Source organism: Ambystoma mexicanum, chromosome 2p, assembly GCF_040938575.1.
Source record: "Ambystoma mexicanum isolate Mex_15411 chromosome 2p, UKY_AmexF1_1, whole genome shotgun sequence".
Classification (NCBI taxonomy): Eukaryota; Metazoa; Chordata; class Amphibia; order Caudata; family Ambystomatidae; genus Ambystoma; species Ambystoma mexicanum.
In genome coordinates this window covers 658953338-658967014 of record NC_090923.1, presented here as the reverse complement: position 1 = coordinate 658967014, position 13677 = coordinate 658953338, and the positions used below count along the sequence as shown (strand labels likewise).

The 13677-nt window shown below is 48.8% G+C and overlaps 1 protein-coding gene across 1 annotated transcript in view; it reads right to left on the bottom strand.

Annotated features, from left to right (window-relative positions):
• NFKBIB (NFKB inhibitor beta) overlaps positions 1 to 13677 on the bottom strand; it is a 106884-nt gene that overhangs the window by 24738 nt on the left and 68469 nt on the right. Inside the window, exon 3 of the mRNA XM_069644217.1 lies at positions 13271 to 13487. Coding sequence (XP_069500318.1) covers positions 13271 to 13487 — 217 coding nt within the window. The remainder of the gene's footprint in view (positions 1 to 13270; positions 13488 to 13677) is intronic.

The following is a 13677-nucleotide window of genomic DNA, read 5'->3' as shown; positions in this document are numbered from 1 at the left end:
GGCGAACACCCCACAGTCCTGCAACTGCTGAGATGCATGAAGCTAAAAAGGCCTCCTGAACCAAAATATGCAGTATTGTGGGATGTCAGAGAAGTCTTCAGACTTTTCCTTACATTGCCAGAGAACGAGGATCTTTCTCGCTCTCAGCTATCAGGCAAGTTAGCAATGTTATTGTGTCTCACGGCATGCCGAAGAGTATCCGATATGAAGGCACTGGAGATTGATAAGAAGATATTCTACACAGATGGAGTTGCTTTTACCACCGCTAAACTAACAAAAACAGATTCTAGGGTTATTTCCTACCCCTACTTTGTCGAGAAGAAGCTGTGTGTAGCGCAGTGTATCAAAGATTACGAGACCGCTAAAGCGCAGTTGAGAGCACTAGGAGTAACCCACTTGCTAATAGCACGTAGAAAGCCTGATCATCCAGTAGCAGCAGCGACAATTGCTAGGTGGGTGCGAGAAGTTATGCAATGGGCAGGGATAGACATGGCCCAGTGTGTCACGCATTCTGCTAGAGGCACGACGGCTTCTAGAGCTTTCTCAGCTGGGGTGTCGCTTCAGGATATCATGAAGTCAGCCGATTGGTCCTCTGAGTCGACCTTTAAGACATTTTACTTCAAGCCTGTGTCTGACATAACGAATAGAGTGGTGGCGAGCTTTGAAAAAGCATAATGCGAGCCTCCTGGCTTGTCATAGACTAAAGATTGCCCACGCTTACAGCTCAGGAAGTCTTCATTCTATTAAAAAGACAAGGAGGCGAGCATTATATCCCACCCAGATAACTGACGAAAGCTGAACTTATGTATCATGCATTTGCCCCGATACCTGCCCTGATTTATTTATTATCTGTTTCTCGTAGGAGACGACCAGAAAGTAGCCTGATCGGAAACAAGGGTGATTAATGCGAGTGTACGTCCGAGTCGCCCATGGAATTCCGGGCAGTGGCAGTTCGAAAACACAGTTTACAGTTCTGTTGGTGGTCGTTGCTGGTCGGCTGAAGCCTGTTGGAGTTCATTGCGAACATTTGAAATGTAAAAAGAAAGAGGGAAGGACCCGAGGTTGAGGGTTCTTATGGACCGACATGAATGCTGAAAGGTACAGGAGGAGAGGTCAAGACTACCAAACCCTTTAGGATCATGCAAGTCTTAGTTTTGAAGTTGGACTTTAAGAAATGAGCTGATAACTTTTAAACCCCAGATTTGCATCTTTTTCTTAAATAAGGAGAAAAAGGAAAAAAAAAGAAAAAAAAAAAGAAAAAAGCACAAATGTTGTAGTTTTAAAAGTTGCGAGTTGAAAAGCTATCTTGGCAGTAATAAGGAAAGTATAGCATAACGCTCGCCTCCTTGTCTTTAATAGAATGAAGAGACTTCCTGAGCTGTAAGCATGGGCAACCTTTATTATCCTCTAGAACATAAATACATGCCCTTATGGCTCCTTCTGTTTTAGGAAGATAATTCTAGCACTTGTTTTAAATAGAAATACATCTGTCATAAGAGTAACATAAGGGCTTTCAGGAGAAAAGAACAAATTGTATTTGAGAACCAAAAAGGTACAAAGGCCCAAGTCACCATAGTCAAACATTTTAATCTGCTTGAATGTAGCAGGATCAAGGCGTGAGGGTGTGAGGGTGTGAGTGAAGATAGATAATGCCCTCAACTCATTGCTTAGATAAGCAACTGACCCTCAGGGAGATGGAGGTGGAAAAGCACAGAGCTCAAGAAGGAAGATGATTCTGAGAGAAAGCAGAGATATTTTGGTCCCAGGCCCCAGAAGGCCTTGCGGACAACGCAAAGGGTCTTGAATTGTATCCTTGCAGCCACTGGGAGCCAATGCAGAGACTTCAGTGCTTGAGGGATACAATCCCTGGGCAGAGTTGCAGAAGAAGGTAGATTTAAAAAGAGTCCGTTACAGTAGTCAGGCCTAGAGAGAACCAGAGCTCTGGAGACAGTGAGCGTCTGGGGGAAGGAGAGGAAAGGAGGAATACCTCTGTTGAGGTGCAGTTGGTAGTTTGACTTCTTAGAGATGTCGGAGGTGTGAGAGGGTGGAGTCAAAGATAACCCGGAGGTTCTTAGCCTCACAGATGGGAGCAGGAAGAAGGCCAAAAGGAAGTCAGCCAGAGAGTGGCAGGAATGGGGGGTACAGGTGTGCCGATGAGGAGGCAGAGGGGAGCCTGAAGGCAAGCTGGGCGTCATCCACATAGCACTGGAAGTTGGAGCAGAGAGAGCAATGCGGCGGGCGACAATGGCCAGGTATTGGTTGAATAACTAGGGAGACTGGTTACGCCCCTGGGGAACACCACAGGTGGAAGAGAGAGGTAGAGGAGAGTAAGGACCCAAGTTGGACCTGGGAGGGTCGGTCAGAGGAAAGACGTCAGCCAGGACAGAGTTTGATCAGTGATACCCAGATTATCACGGAGGCGGTTGAGCAGGATGGCATGGTTGATCGTGTCAAAGGTAGAAGAGAGATCCAGTAGGATGAGGACAGAGGGGAGGTTAGAATCAAGGTTGGAGAGCAGGTCCAGTAAATGTTGTTAGCCGAAAAGTAACTCTGCGTTTAGAGTCTGACAATGAAGGCGCGTGAAGGACCATGGGTACAGTGGACGCCACACTAGGGTTAATATTACTGGCACGCCCGGTCGACGTCCCTTCAAGCTTCGAAAAAACAACTAATACTCCACAGCTACCACTACACACACACACACATGTGTTGCGTGCTTGGGGACGGGTTAGATGATCAGTGGGGGGCCACCAGCACCACACCACCCCTATGTAAAATAAAAAGAAAACAAATTGAACCAAAACAACCACAGGGGAAAAACACATGATTAATGTGCAAACGAGGAAAGTGACCTTGTTAAAAATGTGTACAATGCTATTCGAGACACCCCGCTACACATGAGAGAAGAGTGTTGTGTGTTGTGACGCAATTCAGAACTCTCCAAATATCGGACTGCTATTTAGTAGCCTGTGAAGAGTTTTTGTAGTCCGCTTTAGTAGTCTATCTCTGGGTTAGGAACTAGATTAAAGTCGTCCCGATAGAAACTAATTATAGTCTCTCCCTATATTCACCAGACACTCCACAAATGATGCAATATTGGAGGATTCTGGTGAAAAACTAAGCCCGTATGTCCTTGGGCGCAACTGGAGGTCAGTGCAAGAGGGTCACGCAGGATGTTTATCTTTACAAATGGGATGTTTTCAGCTAAGGGAATCGCTACCCCTCTCCTTTTCACGTCCTGAAGCAAAGAATTGGAGAAGGATCAGATTATCGGATAACCTACGTTCCTCACGGATTAAGTGGTTTTCCTGCAAATGATAAAGAGACACCTTCAAGTCAGACAGTTGCTGTAGGACTGGGTTTCTTTTCATGGGAGAGTTTATCCCTTGTACATAGCAGGAAACACTGGAGCGGTTCTATTCAAAGGCTATCCAGAAAATGCCTTATGAAGCCACTTAACAAATCCTTTTATTTATAGGTCGTTTTTAATTACCTATATCAAAAACTCCCAGAGCCTAGTTGGTGTAACATTGCAGTCATAGCTAAAAAGAATCCACAACTCCCTTCCAACCCACTGCCCCAATTAAGGTACCCAATTGTAACATGGTGTAACTATTAAGTAATTTGAACAGAAAGACTGGGTACATCGGTGTTTCATTTTAGTACTTAATTCCTCCAACCTTACAGGCCCCCAGCTCTTCTGCTGGACCTTAGGACTTTTTCATTTTAACCCTGGAGTGAGTGAGCCCTTTTTCTCACTCTCTCGTGTGTTTTGACCTGATTAAGATCATGTATTTCCTTTATTTTTGGAGTCTGAAACTCCATAGGCATCTACTTTTTGTATGGTGACACACAGCACCGTCAGTGCAGTGTCACAGGGAAGTCCTCTGGATTTCTCATAAGGTTTAAACACCGTTTGTGTGAACTACTGTTCCCAAAAACATTAAAGTGAAATTGACCTTACTAATCTGTTATTCCTACGTAGGTCCAGTGTAACCCATCTTATGTGGAGTGCTGGTGGTGGGGGGGGGGGGGGGTTTACTTAGTAGCAGTAGCCCCTTATCCCACCTACTCATGTAACATTTTTTATGTTACCCTCATTACTTTAAATGGCTGGTGGCAGTGGTTTAATTTTCCTACCATTGTGCTTTTTAACCGTAGGCTGAATCCTCAGCTGCTGTATAGCACCCATGGGTGGCCATTTTGTGAAAATGGCCCCGGTCGTCTTTTTTCACCATTTTCCAGTTGTGATGTGTTCTTTGGGTTTTACTCTGCGTGCCAAGCCAGGTTTGAGCCCCTTTGATTTTACTTTGGCAGGCATCAGTACCGAAAACCGCCTCTGGCTCCAGTGTGTCTGGAAGGGCAGGAAGTGAGGGAGGTTTCCGAAACTGCCCTGTCCTTTGTCTTTAGGAATGCCTGAATGCACCCAGTCCCGATTGGCTGGCTGCCCTTTTAGGACAGCCACCCTGCTGTCTGAGTGACAGCAAGGCTGTGCATGAATGGAAGAAACCTGCTTAAAAAGGCGAGGTTTTTGGGACTGAAGACAGTCGACCACTGGGAAGAACAACCTGACCAAGAAACCTTGCTCCTGGGCCTTTTAAATTGCCCGGTGAAGCCCTGCTGCTGTGCAGAAACTCAGTTTCATGATCGACAAGAGAAGCTCCGGAAGGGACAACTTCTTCCCTTGGGTTAGTGGGACCAATTACCTCGAGACGAACTCCACTGGGCCATCTTCCCCAACTGGCAGTACTTCTTTGCTGCTGCAGGAACAGAGTGCCGTGGGTAGAGAAATCCAGAGTTGAGTGCAACATCTAATCCGACCAGAAGCTCCAGGAGTCTCCCAAGGACCCTCCAGAAGCAGGACGACCAGAGCTCGAGTCCCTCTCCCCAAAGTGCAGGACTCAAGGAGTGAAGGAAGCCCAACCGGTGTCCAAGATCCACTGGGGTGCCGTTTACCAAGCGGTGAAACCGCAAAATTCAGCTGATCTGAAAAGAACCCGTAGCTGCTGCCGACCTTGCAATTGCTGCCTCTGGAGCCCTCCAGGCGTCCTCCCTCTTGTCCCCACGACTAAGGCTCAGGAACCCAGGATCTTTATCACTGCAACCAGACGGAAGCCAGCTTGACCACTCGTCTTCCAACCAAAAGGTACTGTTTCCGACTTGGGGTACTTACCTCAGTGTCTTTAGCTTTGCTCTTCTCAGTTGAGACTTACAGCATCTACTTTTGCTAGTTGATTTCAGCTCTACCCTTCACAAGTGTAACAGCTTGTGATCCTGCAGTGATTTCTCTTCAACAAACTAACTTTGTGCAAGACTTTGCTATCCAAGAAGGGCCTCAGCTCCATAGACTGTGCTCCAATTGACTTTGGCTGTTCCCTGCAGACTCTTCTAGTCCATTTGACTTCGATATTTACTGTCCCTCAGAGGTGATAACTTGGTTTTTAACTATAACTGCTGGGAAGGGTTTTTGTCTAGACTTCATTGGAAAATTTAAGTGCTCACATGCTCCGAGAACCGGTTGTTATTGTTCCCTTAATCTTTCCTTTCTGCAAACCTCAGAATCTACAAAGTGTACTAATGATATATAAAACGTCATTACTGTCCTAGTTAATAAAGTCACCTCAGGGTGTAGGAAGTGTGTAAAAAGCATTGCTAAAGAGCATCTACTAGCTTTGCGTTGATTCTGGAAAAATATTTTAAAGTATATTTGATGGTACATATATTGCCCTTTTTAAAGCATGCCAATTTAAAAACTGATGTTAAATAAATTACAAGTTGTCACCGTAGTGACTAACGTACTAGTCCATAGTCCCCTTTCCTCCACACTGTATGGTCGTCCCTTGCGAGGGAGGGGAGACAACCTTTTTCACCAGAAAAAACCTTCTTCCCCTTTAAATTTCGAGGACGCGCGGCCCTGGGAGTATGGGCTCCCCTGACCCTGCCCACCGGTACCACTCCTCAGTTCCCATTGAGGCGTCGACCATATTACAATTGCCTAATTGACACCAGTTTAATTAGGGGGTTTGGGGGGGGGGGGGGTTAGGATGGGATGTATGGAGGAAAGGAGACTATGGACTAAGAGTATGTTAGTCACTATGGTGAGTAACTTGTAATTACTCTTACGACCCGTCCCTTTTCTTCCGAACTGTATGGGTGATTAAAACTGAATTCAGCCCCTGGGTGGAGAGGTGAACCTCCTTAAGGAAACAAGTTCCTTAATACTGCCTGCCCGAATGCTGCACTTGACGTAGAGCAGGCATCCCAAAAGTAGTGCTTGCAGAAAGCAGAGGGAGTGGCTGGAGTGGCCGCCCTGCTGATGACCTGCCACGGTACGAGTCTCTAGAAGGCGACTGTGGTGGCCTTGATTCTAACTGTGAGGGCCTACACGTTTACCTTAAGTGGTTTGTGTTGCTCCTCCTAGGCCTCCTTGAGGAGGCCACCATCCACCTTGCTATGCAGGCCTTGGAAGCCCTATATCCTGGACCTGGCCCACCAAAGTTGATAAATTGAGCCTCCGGCTTGCAGAGGCTCTTGGTCCTGCCCAGATAAGTCTAACATGAAGACAGTGCAGAGCCTTCTGAGCTGGGTTTATAGGGTCTACGAAGCCAGTAGGTAGTACCATCTCCTCATTTAGATGGAACGCAGAGACTACCTCAGGTAAGTATGCGGGAGCGTTACGAGGACCACCCTGTCCCTATGAAAGATGGTGTATGGCTCGGATGCACTCAGAGCTTGGATTTTGCTGACCCTGCATGCAGACGTAAAACCCACCAAGAGGGCTGACCTAATGGTAACTAGCCTGATGTCCGGGGACGTCATTGGCCCAGTGGGTTCATGCACCCCATACTATGTAAGAGAGGGAGGGGGGTCGCAAACTAGGTGTGGCCTATTGTTGGGCAGGTAAAGCCTGGTGAGGCCTGCCAAATATCCTTGAACCACCGGATTGGCGGATGAAAAACACCATCCTCTTCTGCGAACCGGTAGGGCCCGATGGCCACCATAACGGCTTTAAGGGTGAGCCAGATGGCCATCAACTCGAGACAGTTGACTAGGGCCGTCTGCTCCTGACCAAACCCTCGCCGTGGACACTATGAAGTCCAAGGTAGCTTCCCATCCAGCTAGGGATGAGCCCATGGTGATGGTAACCTGTGGAGCAGGCTGACGAAAGGGCCCGCCTATCCGTAAGTTGCTGTCTGTGCTCCACCCGACTAGGTTGCGACGGAGATGCAGCAGAAAGCTGACCGGCCCCACCTGGAAGCCCCTTCTCCCGACTCCAGGAGACTGTTCAGTGCAACTACCCTTTAGGCGTTGGTACCACCGTGCCGAAGTCACTGCTCTGCTGAGAAAATGCCCCCTGAGCCATTGATGACGGATCTTTACCCTTGAGGGGAAATATTTTGTGGAGCTCGTATACCAGATGAGGCCCAGGAGCGTAAGTGTCTGCCTGGGCTCCAGCTGTGACTTCTTGAGATTGATGGAAAATCCCAACTCGTAGTGGAGGCAGTTTGGGGAGTACCTCCGGAGACCTTGTCCTGATGAGTCAGTCTAGGCATGGTGATCCTGGGCCCCCAGTAGGGCTGCCACGCGTTCACCCCACCTTTACAGACCTTTACAGACCGGGGGTCCGAATTGAGGACTTTGTGTAGGAAATGGAAGCCCTATGATCCTGACCTTACGAAAGGACCAATGGGGCTGCAGATGGGTACATGAAGCTAAGACTCCTTCAGATCCAGGGAGCACATCCAGACTCCCGTGCACAAGGTCTCCGCAATACGTGCTGGGGTAAAAGTGGCGAAAATCCCTGAATAGGAGCCCAGACCACGCTGAGAGGCTAGGACTTCCTCCACCGCCTGCCTCTCTTCGTGCAAGCGACTGTCCACCCACTGAGTTATTGTCCCAAACTGTGGGAGGGGAGGAGAGAGGCAAGGGCGGGATCGTTATCCCAAGGACACTGCGGAGAGCATCCAAGGGTCCTAGAACCTCATGTGCTGCATGGGCCTGCGTCTGGCTATATGCCTTAGGGGTGCCTTATCGAGGATGGATAAGGATTCAGCAGTCAGGAGACTGTTCTGCCTATCAACATCCTAATCTGTAGAGAACAGAACATGGTGCCCCCCCGCCCCTCCCCGAAGGGAAGGTCTAGATCTCTTGGGCATCTGGGTAGAAAATGGTCACCTGTAGCCCGGCAGTCTTCCTGCCAGTGGTGGTGAAAACGGCACAGCATGAGGTGTCAATGTGTGCTACGGTCGACGCCATTATGTCCTGCACAACTAATTTTGGCCTCCGCCAGCCCTGCCTTGGAGCGTGCCTGGCACTGCTCCGAAAGTGGCAGGAGTGTGGCTGTGAGAGTGCTGACAGCAAAGGGGGGCCCCTACAGGTGCCTAAACTTGGCGTGGAGGTGCCTGCTGGTAGGCTGCATCGAATGGGGTTTAAGCTGTGCCGACCTGAGCCGGCTGCTGAGAAGGAAACTGTGGGGCTGCCAAGGCCGTTGGAGGCATGGGAGCCGGAGTAGTGGATACTGGCATGGGCGGCTGCACAGGAGCCGGAGGCAATGGAACCAAGGGCAGAGTGGCCGTGGTGCTAGCGACAGTACTGGAGGGACTGACCACCTCTTTGAGGATGACACCCTCATGAGTTCTCCACAGATGGGTGAGGTCTTCTCTAGAAAACCCACCTTCACAGGCCGGTGGAGCGCTTGGAGGCGCGGGGCTTTGAGGGTGCTGCGGCCTGAACCCAATCTGCCATTTGTCTGCGGGGTCTATAGGCCATGCCACAATGAAGGGTATGCTGTGGGCTCGGTACTTAATGAAGAGGAGGGTGGATAGCTCTTGGGAAACGTGCTCACCTTGGACGCAAGACGACACAGAGCAACACAGGTTCGATCCCTGGATCCGTGCTTAGAAACCTCTGGGTATTAAGGGCGTTATAAATAACATATATATCAAGACCAGTCCCACCTGGAAACTCGTTCTCCTACCTGTTCCCCAAAGGGGGATGGTGTCGGACGAGCCACCATTTTACCAGGCCCTGTGGCCATTTTGTCAGGCGGCATACCGCATACCTGTGCCAGGGTGCTTGCCGCGTTGGGCCCCGCCTCTTCCAAGACTCCTGGCGGTGGCGGTTGAGGCCTACCCTGCAATTCAGGACGGCTCCTGGTAGGCAAATTGCCCTCAGCGAGGTTGCTGGTAGTGCTGTGTACAGGCGCCCCCTCAGACATGTCTGGTGCTAGGGAGTAGTTCATCGGGGCCAATCCCGGTAATGGAACCTTGTGGCCCCTCCGCTCAGTCACCGGTAGACCTCGGCCGGTAGCTCTAGTAGCATCCTTGGTAGCTGCACTGGTAAAAGAACCTGGAGGATCCCTCCTGTGCTTGTGCCTCCTGGATGGAGACAACCTTGCAGAGTGCCTGGCACGTGCCCCCTCGGACATCTGTCCGGTACTACGGCATACCCCTATACCTGACGGCTGCTAGCTGCAGTCGCTTTGGTACTAGCCCTGGTACCAGGACCTGAAAGGCCCCTCCCGCTCCAACGTTTCCTGGGGAGGGAGACGCTTTCAGGAGGGGGGGAAGGGGGGTGTCCATGGTGTGTACAGGCGCCCCTCAGACATCAGTCCGGTACTAGGGCGTAGCCCTACGGGCGCCGACCCGGTAATAGAACCTTGCGCCCACTCAGCTCAGTGTCCGGTAAAATCTGGCGACTCTTGGGCGTGACAGCCGGTAGCTGCAACAGCCTCAGTACTTACACTGGTACCAGGACCTGAAGGGTACCTCCCGCTCCTATGCTTCCTTGGGAAGGAGTTGCCCTTCAGTGGTACGTGGTGCGTACAGGCGCCCCCTCTGACAACTGTCAGTTATCAGGGCGTAGCCCCTCAGGCGTAGGCCTGGTAATAGAAACTTCCAGCCTCTCTGACTGACGGCAGGTAGCTGTAGTAGCCCTGGTACCAGGACCTGAAGAGTCCCTCCCACTCATGCGCTGGTGAAGGAGTTGCTTTTGGAGGTGGGGGTGGGGGGGGTCGGGTACATGGTGCATACAGGCACCCCCTTGGACATTTAACCGGTACTAGGGCGTAGACCCTCGTGTGAAGACCCGGTAATAGAACTTTGCTGCCCCTCAGAACAGTGTCCGGTAGGATCTGGCAACCCCTCCGCCTGACAGCCGGTAGCCCTAGTAGCCTCGGTACCTTGACTGGTATTAGGACCTGAAAAGGTCCCTCCCGCTCTGGCGCCTCCAAGGGAGGAGTCACCCTTGTGGGGTACGTGGTGTGCTTAGGTGCCGCCTCGGACCTCCGTCTGGTACTAGGGCGTAGCCGCTCGGGTGAAGACCCGGTAAAAGAACCTTCTGGTCCCTCAGCATCGTAACCGGGAGGATCCACTGACCACCTCGGTCTAGCGGCCGGTAGCTGACTTAGCATTGTACTGGTATGAGAACCTGAGCGGTTACTCCCATGCGAGTATCTGGAGGGAGTCTCCCTTGCGGGGTGCGCTGGTTAAGAGGCCCTACCTTGGGTCGGGATCGACAAAGTCCTTCAGGTCCTCTGGTAGCGATCTGGAAGAGCTAGGACAAAAAGGAAGAAGAAAAGGAGCATCAGCGCATAGAATTAGATGGCCGAAGCCAAACTCTGGAGCGCTGGTGAATTCGGCCCATTCCAGTCAACGAGGAAAAAGGGACCAAGGAGTGGCACCGGTGGGCTGAGTCAGGAGAGCCCATGCTCCCAGGGCCGCGTGCCTCTAAATTTAAAGTGAGAAGGTTTTTTTTCTGGTGAAAAGGGTTCCGTCTCCCGTGCCTCGCAAGGGATGCCCATATAGTATGGAGGAAAGGGGACGGGACGTTAGACTAATAACTATAACAAAACCTTGAGTATAAGTGTTAATGGGCTATTTGTGGATTTCATTGCTACAGCTCACATTTGCCCCTCTTGAGATAAGCCTGGCTGCTCAGTCACACTACCAACTTGTGTAGTACAGACCTATACCAAAAGGTGCGTTATCTAATACCAAGAGGAAAAGTGTTGTGTAGTCTCCCCACAGAGTTACTACATCAATTCTTGACTAACAAATCGAGTCCAGCTGGGACAGTTGCTTTATATTTATTATGAGATATTGCCCTCCGAAACATAATTAGCTTCCATGTTTACTGGAAGTAGGTCTGTCTAATCAGACCAATACGGTCTTGTATCGGAGCCAATGCCAGGATTTAGTTTTTTGTACATGCCGGGACATATGGGCTTCAGAGTTTTCCCAACAATCACCCTCTGTCCACCCCACTCCGTCTCCCGACAACATTTTGGGAACCCAGGGAATTCAGCATCTCTTGGTTCAGTGGGGGCAGTGATAATAGCTTTCCTTCCTTGTCTTTATGGACCATATATTCCAGTTGATTGTGAAAAAGAGGAGCGCTTTTGGGAAGCCCCATCTTTATGGAATCCGATTTCCTCATAACCATTCGGTCATGGGCCAGAGGGCTTTCCTTTTTTGTTAGGGTTGAGTAAGCAAGGTGCTGAAACAATGACATTTTTGCATCTGAACTGAATTTCAACGAGATTCCTAGCAGCAATGATTATTATATAGTGTACCCGAGTGAATATGCCTTGAGTGAGGCCGGGAGGGAGGCGGGTACGGTGCATTCCATCTAGTTCCATGGTTGAGTCACCTGAATGAAGCAGAATAGGTCTTGACAAACCCTAAAAGATCTTTCTCTTGTACAGGACTTGGAATATCTTGCAACAAATATTTTATCAGTATAGGTTCTCTGTGCCTTCTTGTTTAGCTTCCAAAACTTTGTATTGTGCTTCTAATAGGTCAATCCGGTGAGGCCAGTTCCCTGTTTCATAAGAGTGTTCGCAGACCGGGGTTTCTACTTTTGAGTTTTCGATCGGCTTGTCGAGGGCAGAAATGCTATTGTGCAACCCCCTACCCCCCAAACAAGAATGTGCTGTAGGTGGTTTTTCGTCACAGGTGGGGTTGCATCCGAAGATAGAGAATCCTCCCTATGAACCATTACTGTGGTGGTCTCAGTCTCAACAGTCTAACTAAATCAGTAGAAGTATCTAAGAAAATACTTCTGGCCTAACTCATACAGTGCGAAGCTCTACAACTGAAAATTGGGAATCATTCAAAATCTTTAGCCTCTTTTTTAGTAGAAAGGGCGAACAGTTCTGTGTAGCAAAGGACTGCGCTTTATGCTTTTATCCAGTCAAATGCAAAGGAAGACGCAGTTTGGACAAATATTTCAGTGCATTGCAACCTAATTTTACCCATGGCAGATTTAGAGCTATGCTGCATTGAAACCAGTTGCAACTGCCTTGCTTCCAGTAGCGCTGGGCGATATACTGGAATCAGGTTGCCTTGCGCCACCTGACTCGCTAGATGACATCCACCCGTCTCCTCCCCACCACCTGGTACAGCTGTAGCCCTCCCCTGTGCCCCCCACTGTACATCTGCTCTGTTACCACAGCAAAGCGCTCAATTATGCCTCAGTACTGTTGTTTCCCTCTGGAAAGCGCTCCGTTGCTTCTCGAAGATAGGTCTGTGCACAATAAATACCACAATAATAATGATATAGAATTAGACGAAATCGAGATTTACGTACATAAACTCTACTATTTTATTTACATTCTGATATTTACACAGCTGTATTTATTCTCAAGGTGGTTGGTCAATTTCGAGAAAAAAAAATGTCGAAAGACAAAAATGTCAAAAAAATAATCGAAAAAAAAGTCAAATTCTTTTTTTAAAAATTATATATTTATTTTGGGGTACGGGAATAAAATAAAAATGGGTAAAACAAAAAAAAATTCAAAAGGGGGTTGGGGAACCCCCCATTTCGACTAAAAAACGTAATAAAAAAATGCGACTTTCGACATTTTTGTATTTTGAAAAAATGACTAAACCATTCTCAAACAGGAAGAGGAATGTCTTATAAACGGTGTTCCCACATCTCTTATGTAGTTGGGGGCTTACAACGGAGCATTTAAGCCACAAATAAAATTGATAATAGATTTGTCTTCCCTCTGTCTCCCCTCCTTTGCCTCGTCGCGCCTTGAAACATTATAAATGCCATATCATATCGCCATTCAGACCAAAAATATAAAGATATGACTTTTGGTCCATATCGCTCAGCCTTAGCTTCCAAAATACCAAACTTCATCTTTCATCAGACTTCCCCTGCCATTCCCATGGCACATCACATGCCTATAGTAAGAGCCATGCAACTGATCCAACGTCATGCCCCTTCCGAGTATACAAGGAAGAATGCAACGACAGTTACTTACTGTCATAGTTGGTGCAGTCTAGCACTTTCTGGATTTCACTGATCTTGCCGAATTTGGGCGACAGGAGCACTTCCGCGCAGGCACGTCTCCCTTCTTTGCAGGCTAAATGCAAAACAGTGTTGCCTGCCTTTTCTGGGATACAAAGGCCAGCACCAGCCAGAATCAGCTTTTGAGCAAACACAGGTAGCCCGATGATGACAGCAATGTGTAGAGCGGTCTGCCAAATGAAAAACAAACAGATGTAACGTTGGCACAGAAACGGGCAATTACCACCAGGTAAATCAACAGTACTTGGGTTCCTAAAGATCAGAGACTGAATACACGACCAATTAATACAGGTCCCTACATTGTCCGTTTGGAAATACTCCAGTTAACATAAATGCAAATGAAAAATGAATACATGTCAG